This window comes from Vigna angularis, chromosome 10, assembly GCF_016808095.1.
Source record: "Vigna angularis cultivar LongXiaoDou No.4 chromosome 10, ASM1680809v1, whole genome shotgun sequence".
Lineage (NCBI taxonomy): Eukaryota > Viridiplantae > Streptophyta > Magnoliopsida > Fabales > Fabaceae > Vigna > Vigna angularis.
The window spans coordinates 8,427,593-8,441,630 of NC_068979.1; the positions used below are offsets into that span (position 1 = coordinate 8,427,593).

The 14,038-nt window shown below is 33.1% G+C and overlaps 2 protein-coding genes across 2 annotated transcripts; both read right to left on the minus strand.

The window, feature by feature from the left end:
* Positions 1–1,128: 1,128 nt before the first annotated feature.
* Positions 1,129–2,009, minus strand: LOC108334824 (uncharacterized). The gene has a single exon (XM_017570756.2). The coding sequence runs from the start codon at positions 1,999–2,001 to the stop codon at positions 1,129–1,131; it is 873 nt and encodes a 290-aa protein (XP_017426245.1). The 5' UTR covers positions 2,002–2,009.
* A 1,151-nt stretch (positions 2,010–3,160) lies between these two features.
* LOC108335599 (uncharacterized) lies at positions 3,161–4,130 on the minus strand. Its single transcript, XM_017571628.2, has one exon. The coding sequence runs from the start codon at positions 4,092–4,094 to the stop codon at positions 3,222–3,224; it is 873 nt and encodes a 290-aa protein (XP_017427117.2). The 5' UTR covers positions 4,095–4,130; the 3' UTR covers positions 3,161–3,221.
* Positions 4,131–14,038: the final 9,908 nt, after the last annotated feature.

A 14,038-nucleotide genomic window follows, 5' to 3' on the forward strand; every position in this document is an offset into this window, starting at 1 on the left:
ATGTCACAAAATTTGGTAATTACATAAGATAGCAAACTATATATATATATATATATATATATATATATATATATATATATATATATATATATATATATATATATATATATATATATATATATATATATATAACATATTTTAATATATATATTTCTTCAATTTTATTTTAGGATTAAGTAAAATTTGTATATATAAAAGATTTTGATATATTTTGATTTTTAAACTTTAAGAACAAATTAATTTATATATATTTTAATTTAAATATGTTAAACTTTTTTTATATGTAAACTTATATTTAATAAGCTACTTGAAACTAAAATAGAAAATATATTTATAGAGGACTTGAAATATCTCAACAATTCAAATTACATTTATAGGAGGAAAAATATGTTGGCTACACTTCCAACCAGCTAAGATTGGTTGGAACACACGCACACACAACTCATGATTCTAACAAAAACATAAACTTATAAAAAAAAAACTCATAATCTATATTATTCCTAACACTATAAATTGTGTGACAATTATTTTAAATATGAACGGTAGAAGTGACGCAAATAAAACAGAATAAATAAATGAAAATGTCTAATTAGATTCCCAAATTAAATATATATAAATCAGTTAGGTTGATTAAGTTTTTTAAGGCTTAAAATTTTGATTTCTTTTTATCTAAATAGGGTTTTAAAAACGTTTAAGTATAACTTTTTTAATAAATGAATGGGATCATGTTAGCTCCTATGATTACTTGACTCATTTCTATTCTTGCTTCCAACCCTGATCAAAAGTATCAGTGAATCGAAGGTTTTCTTATTAAATTTCTCCAAAGACAAATGATTATTCAACTTACTTATTTGACCAATCTCACTCACTATAGTGTTTAGGTAGAGAACAACACATTAAAAGTAATTCTTGGTCTGGCAGTTAAGAAAGAAAAGATAACTTCAAAAGGAAGAGATCCAAATATTGTCTATGAACTTTTTGTTGTATTTGTTTGTGTAACTATTGAATCGTCTATATATATATATATATATATATATATATATATATATATATATATATATATATATATATATATACATTTACAAATTTTTAGGCAAAATTTGCAGATAAAACTACGACTGAGCACCTCTATGGAGTCATTATGTTCAAAAGGTTGGCTCTTGTTCTAACTAAGCGTCTAAACATTCTCTCCAAACCATTTTCTATGCTTTCAATGGCATTCTCCAAACCCCCTAATCCCTCACGCAAAGCCTGCACCTTCAAAACATCAGTACATTCACTTACAAGGGTGCCTAAAGATCCTTCCACAAACTGCAACTCGTTGAAATTCTGGGATTTTTCTTCACATGATATTACCCTTTTGTGCATCAAGTTTGCCACCATCAACCATTTAGTTGGCTTTGCTTTTGAAGCTGGCACAGCCAAGTAAGACAAAATGGTTTGAAAGATGGACATGTTCTTTGTAATGACCTCCCTAAGAACTCTCATCAGAGCATCAGGGTCTTGATCTTGATTCAACACTGGGGATGCTCTAGATTTACTTTTCATCTGCTTTAAAGATGAGATCAACTTCTTGGCACTTTTCTTCATCTTTCTTGTGAATAAATTGTACTCAGCCACACTTTTTTCAATGCTTGAATCTCCCTTTCTCCTCCTGAGAGCAGAATGAAGGGCTTGAACATTTTCCTTAACTTGTAACATGGTGTTCCTTATAATGCCACAGATATCTAAAACTCTCACCAAACAATCCAACAGCTCTTCCATGCATTTCTCACCTTGATGGTTCGAAATCACTTTTTGAGTTGATGCCATGTTGAGAAAATCTTCCAAGCAAATGAACACATCTTCAAGCAAGGATAAGCCAGTGCCAATTGACTCAGAAGTGGACGTGGATGTGGCTTCCCATGTCCTCATTTTACTTAGCTCCTCCTCTATTCTGATGGAGCTGGGATGAGAAGTAGAAGAGAAACTATTTGAGCGAACATGGTACATATTTGCCATTGTTACTTTCTCTTTTGTTTGTTATTTTTGCAGAATTGTGCACTCATACTTAGTCCTTTACCTCATTATATATATAGTGGCCATTGACAATTCATTAATCATTCCATGATTTCAATAAATGCCTAGAAAAAGATGAGTACCTTCTCTTAATCAACATGCATAGAACACATGTGGTGCCCTCATGGGATTCCCTTTGAATTAGGTGAGATTGTCACACCTCTTCCCAACATTGTGATATTCTGTAAGACACAATGATAATAAAATAGGTTTTTGCTGCATAACTGCATGTTCTTTGAGTGTTGGTAATCAGAAAACATCATTACTCATCAACTAGTTTTCTGTTTCAGCACTACCCTCTTGATTTCAAATATAAAATATACTGTTGCTGTTTATTGCTTCAGAGATGTGCACTAAGTTGTCTCAAAATGAAGGAGCTAAAACTGCAATGAATTGAATTTGTTTTTGAAAGGTTGAGATCTTGATCTCATGAGATATACTAGAAAATGTACAATAATTGAAGTGACAGATAAGCTTATTACAATTCAAAGAACAAAATAATGCGCAAATTATTGCATTAGATTAGTTTGGCGTGTGCACGAGTGGCATTTGTGCTTGTTTGTCCTCTTCTGATTTTACCGAGCTGATGGTTTTGTTCTATGTTTGACACTGATACAGATAAAAAATGCAGATTGTGTTGTCACTTGAAACATTTACTTGGGAATAGTTTATGACTATTTTATAACTATGGTAAAAGAAAGTGAAAGCCTAAAAAATATAAATCAATTTACCACTTGTTAATCTGTTTGTAGTATTATAAAATCTTGTCTTCATATTTCAGATGTTTAATCTCAGTGTAAGAGAAGAATATTTTCACCGATTAGAAATTAATTTATTGTGATTTTGAGTTCCATATTATTAACAAAATAAATAAACTTATTATGTCTCAATTGCGTTTTGCAGGTGTTAAGGAGCATTGCACGTTTACCTAGAGAAACAGTATAACAGTGCAGGAATAGTCTCAAGGAAAAAGGTGACTTGAAACAAAAGTATATCGAATATAGAGTATAGATAACATTTTGCTGTATTTGATTGTATATAACTATTGAATTGTGTACATGTACAAATTAATAGGACAAAAATTTCCAATCCTCGTTGATCCCTAAAACTTGGATGCTATGGAGGATTTGGAGAGAAAATGATGACTGAATAGTGTGTAGTTTCTATTGAGTCATGATGTTCAAAAGGCAGGCTCTTGTTCTAACCATGCGCCTAAATACGCTCTCCAAACCATTTTCTATGCTTTCAATTCCATTCTCCAAAGCTTCCAATCTTTCATTAGCAGCTTCCATGTTTGCAACATTGGTTCCTTCACTCAGAAGGCTGCTTAAAGATGCTTCCACACACTGCAACTCGTTCAAATTCTTCTGCTTCTCTTCACATGCTATCACTCCCTTGTGCATTAATTTTGCTACCAATACCCATTTGGTTGCCTTTGACTTTGAAGCAGGCACAACCAAGAAAGCTAACAGGGATTGGAAGACAGACATGTTCGTTCCAATGACTTCCCTAACCACTCTAATCAAAGAAACAAGTTGTTGGTCTTCATCCAACACCGGGGATACTCCAAATTTGTTCTCCATCTGTTTTAAAGTTGTCATCAACTTCTTCGCATTCTTCTTCATCTTCTTTGAGAACAATGTATATTCGGCTACAATTCTTTCAATGCTCGAATCCCCCTTTCTCCTTCTGAGAGCAGAATGAAGGGATTCAACATTTTCTTTAATCTGTAACAAGGTGTCCCTTGTGATGTCACAGATGTCCAAAATTCTCACTGAACCATCCAGAAGCTCTTCTATGCATTTCTCACCCTGATGGTTAGAAATCAGCTTCTGGGTTGAAGCCATGTTGAGAATATCTTCCAAGCAAATATGCAAATCTGATAACAAGGACAAGCCAGTGCCGATTGACTTTGATGTGGATGTGGAAGTGGCTTCCCAAGTTTTGAGCTTGTTCAGCTCTTCCTCTACTCTACTGATGCTAGGATGAGATCCAGTAGGGAAACTGTTTGAGCGAATATGGAACTTGTTTGCCATGGTTATTACCCTTTTTATGTTGTGTACTTTTCCAAAGGAAGCTCAATGTTTTGGTGGTCTAACCAAGTCCTTAACTCTATATATAGGCACAATTCATGATCCATTCCTATTGGTGAAGAAAATAGGCAGCACTGATGATGAACGTGAGCATGTGGTTGTAGCATGTGTTTCCTACTCATTAGGTGAGTTTGTCACATCTCTACCAAACATTGTGCACTATTATTTGTGACATAATACAGGCCAAAATAGTATTCAAATGGGTTTCTGTTGCATAACTGGCATGTCCTCGTAGTGTTGGCAATCAGAAAACCTCATTACTCATCACCTAGCTTGTCTCCTTTGCTGCTACATTGCCTCTTGATTTCAGAATAAAAAAATGGTGCTGCTTCAGCTTCAAGGATATCCATTATCTGGCTTGTCACAATGGTAAGGAGCCAGAATTGAGAAAATAAAAGGTTTTCTGTGGATCATCCGGATCCCGTGGTATATGACAATTGGACAAAAATTTGAGTTCTTTATAATTTTGGTTACAGATTTCCATAACTGTATTTAACGAGTTCTAAGTGGACATTTTATTTTCTTATTTCATCCGCTATGGGGCCATTAGAACCACTCAAATTTCTATTATCACGCACGAGATATATCTCGGCGTGAAAAGGGTGTGTTGAAAGTCCAACATCGACCTTATGATAAAATGATAGGATATTTGACGTGCTGCACGAGTAGCTTGTAACCTCATATTGTTTTATATGCTTTTCTTGAGAAATTGTATGGTACATATAAAAGAACCTTTATTTTACTGTCACATTGTCTGGTGTTATATATTTGTTAAGTGCTCGAAGAAAAAAAAAGGATTAAGGAAACATCACAGATTTCCAAATCTCAAAATCAATGATGCAGGATTAGTGGTTTTGTGTGAATAAGAGATTTTGTGCATGCAGAATCATTTGTATTTAGCATGTTGGTCTTTTGCTTCCTAGCAGTCATGGACATAGTTTCTGGTGAAAATAAACTTTTGATAAATCTCGACTCAAAAATACAATTATTGATTCTTCATGAGTAGCGGTGTTCTTCGAACTTCCAACTTTCAAATAAATACAGTGTGCATGCGGAGTTTCTATCTTCCATAATGTTTTCTTTGTTGTCGACTATGTTTTTAAGCTGTGAAAAACTGCACCAAGGATATGGTGCTCAGAAATTTAATGTCAATCAGATGTATTTTTCAATCATCTAATTCTTTTTTATTGTAAATTCAGCAATAATTCTTTTACAATAAAGACTTAAAAAAACTATTTTAAGGCGAAATTATAACAACGCTATTTAATATATTAGGTCACATAGTAAATCGTAAGTAAATTTTTTAATAATTTATAATTTGTCTTTATTTTTTATATTGTATTATATTTCTTATGCTAATTATTGTAGTTGCAACCTTTCCCATTTTTATTATTAAAACTTTGTTTTCAACTTCACCAAAGTTATCACTATCATTTTGTCATATTATTGGTCTTTTTTGTTGGTATTTGTTAGTAGAAGAAATTAAACACATCACATCGTCACTGTTTTATCCAAACTAATCAATCAATATTATATTTTCAAATTGTTGGTGAAGGAAGTTGAACCTGTAACTTCTGACACCCCGTCAAACTTTACCCCTTAGTCAATCTTAATTATAACTCTCATATTTTCACTGTAATGCTTTTTCTCGTTGAGTTTAATGTTTTTGAATAAACTCATGTTTACGCAAGGTTGATGTTTTGTGCTTTTTTATGTTAGTAAATATGTATTATATTAAAATATATTTAATATGTATTATATTAAAATATATTTAATATGTATTATATTAAAATATATTTAGAGGTTGAGGAAAATAATAATGAAAATTTTAAGTTTATAATTATATTTTAAATAAAATTAACGTGAAAAATTATTCATAAGTTTAAAATCTCATACATATAAATGTAAAGAGTAAATTTTGGAAAAAAGAAAAAGATATAACATGGGAAAAAATACAGAATAAACTCTCTGGAAATATAAACTATGCAAAAAATACTTTGAATATATTTGTTATAAATACAAATTTGGGTATGAACATATATTTTGTCTAATGTGTATGGTTAGACTTGTATAATCAGTGTATGATAGATTTATTTAATATCTAATGTTAGACTTATCTAATTAGTATATGGACATATTATGTGTATTGTTACACTCCTCTAATGTGTATAAATAAATTTATTTAATGTGTATTGCAAAACACAAATAAGAGAATAAACAGAGTTGTCTAATGTGTAATAATAGACTCGTATAATATGTGTATAAACAAACTCGTCTAATGTATATTGTTAAACTCATTTAATGAGTGTATGGACAAACACATATAATGTGTGTTGCAAGACTTGTTTAATCAATGTATAAATAAACTCACCTAATGTGTATTGTTAGACTCATCTAATTAATGCATGAAAGGACTTGTTTTATCTTTTGTGTTGTCTAGTTACTGTATTAATAGACTCATCTAATGTGTATTAATAAACTTGTTTAATTATAGTATATGAAGATACTCGTCTAATGTATATTGCAAGATTCATCTAACCAGTGAATGAACATACACGTCTAATGTGTATTAGTAGACTCGTCTCATTTGGATATGAAAAAACTTGTTTAATGTATATTGTTAGACTCGTCTAATCAACATATGAATCACTTGTTTAATGTATATTGCTAGACTTATCTAATTATTAGTAGCAAACTTTCCTATTTTCATTATTAAAACTTTGTTTTCAATTTCACCAAAGTTATCACTATCATTTTGTCATATATTATTGGTTTTATGATCCTTATTATAATAATTATTATTTATAACATGTAATAATTATTGATTGTAGGGAGAAAATATGTATGGTTAAACTTGTTTAAATTAATAGATCTTTTATAAATTTCAAGAAGTAATTAGAGTTTTATAAACCCAAAAAAGTAATTGAGGTTTCAAACAACAGACAGTACCAAGGTTTCATATGTCATTTTAGAAATTGTTAAAACCTCAAATAATTAGAAATTATTAAAACCTCAAATAAGCTGTTAGCAACACTTACTCTTTCTGAAATATAACAAACTGCGAGTAATGCTCTTAACAGGATTTAAAAACCCAGAGAAAAAATAACACATCAGTTAAAAATAATTATTTTTATAGTGAGTCATTTTAAACTTATCTATTTCATCATCTACTTTGATAATATAATTTCTTACAATAAAAAACATATTTTTATCAATTCAAGTTATACTGAGTCCTTCATAATCACTCCTTAACATGATCATTTCTATAAAGATCATACATATGAACTTATATCATTCAATTATCTAACTGTCATCGTATTAAATATATATAACAATTAATTCCACTTACTTGAAGGTAGTGTTTCCTTCCACTTAACCATTTTTCTTTTATATACTTCTAAAAGTCCAATTAAACTATTATTAAGTCTCAAAATATTAAACACACCAAAAACCACACATTTACATAACACCAAAAAAAAAATAACAAAAGATGAGAAATCCTTAATATAAAATATTTATCCAACTCAAAATGATTGGTTAAATTTGATCATCATCTATCTTATTAGAAATATAACAACATAACTTATTTATAATATCTATAATTTATTTATAATCTAACAACAAAATACAAAAATAATATCTATAATTCATTTATATATTTCCTATTACCTATTCATTTGAAATTTATTTTTAAAAAGTCATCAGTTATTATCCTTATCATCTAAATATTTTTTAGGGTTAAATATGTTTTTAGTCCTTCAACTATCAAGCGATTTTGGTTTTAGTCCCTATCCGAAATATTTGTTCATTTTAGTCCTCTTAGTTTTGAAACTCTTATAATTAGTCCTTAAAATTGAACGACGTTAACTTTTGTTTGATGTGGCAAATGGGGAGCCCACGTTTGATGACAACTTCCCTTTTAACTCTCTGCCACGTTGTGCATTGTTTATTACTTGATTGAACCTAACTTCGTCATCTCTTATAAATGAGATTTTAAGCAAGTGTGATGTGTATGCAGTTGGGGGCAAACACGACATCATATTTGAAGATTCAAATAAAGTTGTACATCTGAAGGTTGAAGTTCGTCTTGTTGAGGAGGTAAGTGATAACGATTTAAAATACTGTTATCTGTGATGTAATTTTGATACTAAATACATCATTTTTGACTTAGAAACTTGCTTTGACTCATGTTTTTGCTTTAGTTTTGTGAATAAGAGAGTTGAGGTTATACTTGATGATTTTATCAACAAATTCGCTTGATTTTGTAGGCTATTGGAATGATTTGAAGGAAGAGTTAAAGTACCAAATAGTTGGAATGCAGAAAAGTCAACCAGAGTGCAGAAAAGTCAACCGTGAAGCTTGGGCGCCCAGTGGAGGCTTGGGCGACCAGAAATCGACGTCCACCGCCCAAGCGCCCAAGTGTCATGGATTAGGCCCATTTTTTTCTCTGTTTCGACTCTTTAGAATCCGGCCTTGTTTCTACTCTTTTTCGACTCTATTTAAAGGATCCTGGTGCTCTAGGTTTTGTATCTCTGGCTGGAGCAACACAACAGCACACTCTTTTACTCTCTAAAGGCGGATCTGGAGGCGGAAGCTTCCTCTTCTACTCTTAGGGTTTTACTATCTCATGTTTTTCCATTGTACATTTAGTTTCTCCATGTCTATGGGGAACTAAACTCTATTTGTTATTGGGGAATGATGTAACCTTGTGAACTCTCATGTATTTGAATTGATTCTTAATCATATATGTTTTATTCATTAATTGTTAGGGAATTCATCTGTTTCAATACTTGCTCTATTTAACTCATTTAGTTGCATGATTTATGAATTGCATGAGTGCTGGGAGGTTCCTTACAATTCAGGTTCTTGTTGAATTCTCCCAAGGGTAATATTTCTCAGGGATGAGGGTATGAGTACGTGGTCGTCTTAAGCTCTTGATCTTCAGACTTAATTTTCTAGGAATGCTAGGAATTGCACGAACTAGGAATTAAGGCAGGCTTATTGTGCCAATGGATTGGGTTCTAAGTACTTTAGTGAGTGACGTTAACATTAATGCATAAAGAGGAATTCTTATATACATGAGAGGGAACTTGGTGAAATCTAACCCCAACAACATATTCATCTCATATTAAACAACATTCGTTCATCTTTGTGTTACTCTACTATTGATCAATTTGCATTCATATTTAATTTTCTATCTTTGCATTTTAAACCAATGGTCTCGTTTATTTTAAGTCTTAATTAATTAATTTATCACACGACTGTTTAGTGCCGAGAGTCCTCTGGGATACGATACTTGGTCTTACTATTTTATATTACTTGTGCGATTTGGTACACTTGCCAATTTGTTAACAGTAAGTTGATACGTTTTGTTTTTGTCTTCTTCGTGGGAATATATGGATTGGGGATTTAGGGTTCTGGTGGGAATAGTGGGAAGTAAGTTGATGAAGGGATTTCTTTGTTGTAGTGAAATGAAAGGTGACAGTGGAGGAAATGGTTGGACGCAAAGGACCATTGGTTCGGGAAAGTCGCAAAGCTGTGGATCATCTTCTCGGTTACCATCTAAATTGTGTGGTTGTGGGGAAACATTGTTGCTTTTGAAGGCAACTACTTTGAAGAACAAAGGAAGACTATTTTACAGATGTAGAAATTGTGCAGTAAGTGACTAAATCCTTCAGTTCATGTGCTGAATTTTTGATTGATGGTGTGTTATTTTGATTGCAGAGTAATTCAAGTTGTAATTAATTACTTTGAATGGGTTGATGAAGGAGATTCTAAAATTTAAGGAAGCTTTGGAAGAAAACGTGAAGAAGTTGAAATGTGTTTGGAAAATGAAAAACTTATACTGGATCTAAGGAAGAAGAACGACAAGCTGAAGAGGAAATTAGAGGAAGAGAAAAAAAGTTGGGAAAATGATTTTGTTGTTGTTTGTTTTGTCATGGGCGCTAACAATTTTCTTTTGTATTATGTTTTTGTTCAAGATGAATTGTAATTAAGAATTATCGTTCAATAAAATGAGGTACTTGAGTTTGTCTCCAAATTATGCTTGATGATGTTAATATTGTTCTTTATGCTGAGGATGAAATGGACAACTGTTTATTCTTATGTTTATGTCCATACTTTATTTTAAACCTCAGATACCAACAGACAACACATGTTAACTTGGCATAAATAAAGTTGGAATTCAAGAAATTAAAAGTAATTGAAGTGATCCCATACTATTATATAAGAAAAGTAATTTAAGTGGTCCCTTACCACTGACAAAAAATATTGTGCAAATAGTACTATTGTTCCTTAAGTGGTCCCTTACAATTACATATGCTGCTAGATAAAAACTCACTGTACCAACTACTATTGTTCCTTAAGTGGGTGACAGTGACTTGCAAAATACATTAAAAATAACGTTTGGCTACACTAAATCTTCAATTGGTACTAGTTGGGACCCTAGATGTTGTGCAGCTAGTAGTCGTGAGGATGTTCTTCTTCCAGCTTGGTTAGTTGATGTAGCTCGTGCTCCACTACCACTTCTTCCAGGTTGTGATGTTGTTGGAGGTCCTCCTGGTTGAGAAGTCCCCCTTATTGATGTTCCTCCACCTTGTGACGTTGATGGAGCTGCTCGTGCTTGAGAACCTCCTGCAGTGGTAGTTGCCCTTGTGGATGTTAGTTGAGGTTGTGATGTACTACCAGATCCTCCTGCACTTGAAGTGCCCCTTGTGTTCTGTCGATGGAGTAAGCCACATTGCAATTATGATAGTGTAAATAATTATGAATGTGTAAATAACTGAAGTTGTAAAAGAGTGATTTTGTACCTTTTTGCTTTTCTTTCCCCTTTTACATGTTCTTACATTATGACCAAATTGATTGCAATTGCTACACTTCATAAGAATATTCTTCTTTGACAATTTTGTATGACTCACATATTCATCAGCCTCCCTTCTTCTTAGTTTTTTAGGCCTCCTAGGGGGTGTTTTATAAATTGGAGGCAGTAGTGCACCAAATTTAGAAGTAGACCACAGTTGTTGTCCCTTGATTGGAACAATTTTAGGGCCATAACAAATTTCATAAGCCTGATTCTTGTAATAAGGATGTACATACTCTTCAGGGTTCTCTAATTTGTAATTTATGGCAACCACAGCATGTCTGCAAGGTATTCCTACCAAATCCCAAAAGTAACAACTACATGTATGGTTACTTAGGTCAACTACAAACTTGTCCATTGTCAAGTCGTGAGTGACTTCAAATTTTGCAGCCCCTGCCCAAACAGGAATCCAATTTCCACTCTTTTCTACTTCCCTATCAAGCCCTTTTCTTGGTTTAGGCAAAACATCTCCTGGATATGTCTTTACTTTTTCTCTAAGTGTTGCAAACCTACTCATAATGTAAGTTCTAATCCATTCCATTATAGTTATGATAGGTTTGTCTCTAGCTAGTAAAATTTTACTATTAAATGACTCAGACAAATTATTTATCAACACATCACATCTAGGATAACTACTAAATGAATGTTTACACCAACATTTAGTTGGAATAACTAGCAACCAATTGTAAGCATCAATGTTAACATTCTTCAACTCACCCATTTTCTTTTCCTAGCCTTGTTGAAATGTGGCCTTGGCAGCCCCCATCATAAGATCTCTAATCAGCACTCTACCAAATTTTTTCTTGTAATTGTTATATAAGTGCCTTAAGCACAACCTGTGTTCCACTCCATCCAAAATGTCATAAAAAACTGTCATTAGTCCCTGCAAAACACAAATTGTCATTAGTCCCTACAAAACACATAAAGTGACTGCTACCAAATAAAAATAGGAAATCATGAAAATGAAAATACCTTTTGTTGATCATAAATGAAAACCCAACGTTGACAATCAATGTCTCCAATATCATCCAGAAGTAGTGTCAAAAACCATCTTCAGCTTTATTTGCATTCATTTTCAACCACAACAAAAGCTAGTGAGAAATATTGGTCATTGGGATCTCTGCCTACTACCACCAACAACTGACCACCATATATTGTCTTCAGATGACAACCATCTACCCCTATGAAGGACCTGCAACTACCTAAGAAGCCCTGTTTACAACTGTTAACTCATTGACAAGTGTACCAAATCGTTCCAGTAATATAAAATGGTAAGACTAAGTATCGTTTCACAAGAGACTCGTGTAATACTAGTTAATTGCACTATTAACAACTCATATAGACTCAAGATCATCACATTAATTGAGAAACAGGTGCAAAGAAGATAAAATTTCAACTTTACAAGTTTGGACTTTGGTGTTTGAAGACACTTAGACATGGAATAGACTAGAATTGATATGAAATGACATTGCTAAGGTTAGGTTTCACCAATTTACTTTTGTGCACACACAATTTCATCTCTTTTCCATCAAATTACTAAAGTCAATCCACAAAATTACTCTAGCCCTAATCCCTTAGGTGAAAGAGCCTAGCTTTTACCTATTAACTATCAATCCCTTGATTAATTAACAAGCAAAACCCGCATTAAGAACTAGGATCTAAGACAACATGTGAATCATCTTCCATCCCTAGAATCAATGAACCACAAGGACTCTTGTTTCAGTTCTGGGTTCCATCTTACGTCCCCATAACCCATGAAACCCCAAAATCAAGTCATAAACGTTCCCATTACATGCAAGCTTTAAGATTGGAAACAAGAATACTAGCAATTGATATAAAAGGCATATATATATATTCAAATCATTCAACAATTACACAAGATTCAAAGGCTACAACTAACCCTAACAAGATGGGTTTGGCTCTCCATTTTCATGGAGAGCCTTTAAGCTTACAAAAAGGCCATGGAAGAAGAAGAAGAACCCAAAGAGGAAGAAGGGAGTGTTCCCACAAACCCTAGCAGCCCTCCAAACCACCAAACCACCAAAGACCCAAACCCCTTCGCGTTTTAGGTTTAAATAGACTCACATTGACACATCAGCGAAGGTCGCGCCCAGCGCCCCTAAAAAGGCGCCCGGGCGCGAGATTTCCGAAGCAAATGGGGCTCAACGCCCCTGAAGGGGCGTCCTGGCAGAAATTCTGACAGCAAAATAGCGCTCAGCGCCCTCTACTAAGGGGTGCTCAGCGCGAGCACACCAAAGATCAGCTTCTAGCAGTTTGTGCATGTGGCGCTCAGCACCCGTTAACCAAGGGCCCTCAGCCTGATTTTTCTTTACTACATCTTTTTCTCTTTCTCTGCAAATTTGTTTGCTTCTTGTGGTTGGTTCAGCTCTATACATTGTTGGAGATTCTTCCAAGCACATTTTTAGCTACAAAATAAGGGGATTAGTGATGAATTTATATCAATATAGCCAAAACACAATTATTCATAAAACTAAGATAAAAGAGAGGATTAAACAAGTTATAAGCTAGAGAGGAGTTGATTTTGCTACTAAATTGATGCTTAGATAATGGTAAGAATTAGAATTATCAACAGCCCTCTAAATACATATAAAATGACCCAAACCTTGGTGGCAAACTTGGTTGGGGTTGATTGACTTTAATCTTAAAGGTTCCAGCCTTCACTCTTAACAATTCACCTACATAATCATATAGACAACCATATTGTCGTTCTCCATCACCAACCAAAGAATCCAAAGCAATTTGCTTGGCCTTTCCAGCTTTCTAAGCAGTGATTCCAACACTAAATGACTTCTTAATGTCATCAATGATTTGGTTAACTGTCACGTTACCCACATTTATAAACCTGTCTACTAATACTTGTGCAATCCAGTTTACATTTGCACTTTTGTTTCCAAAAACCCTTCCACATTTGTGATGTCCAACCAGGTTTTGACCCTAAATGTTTCCTTGCCTCCTACCTTGCTAGCCATAATAAGAAAACCACATTTGTTTTTACAAACTGCCATTA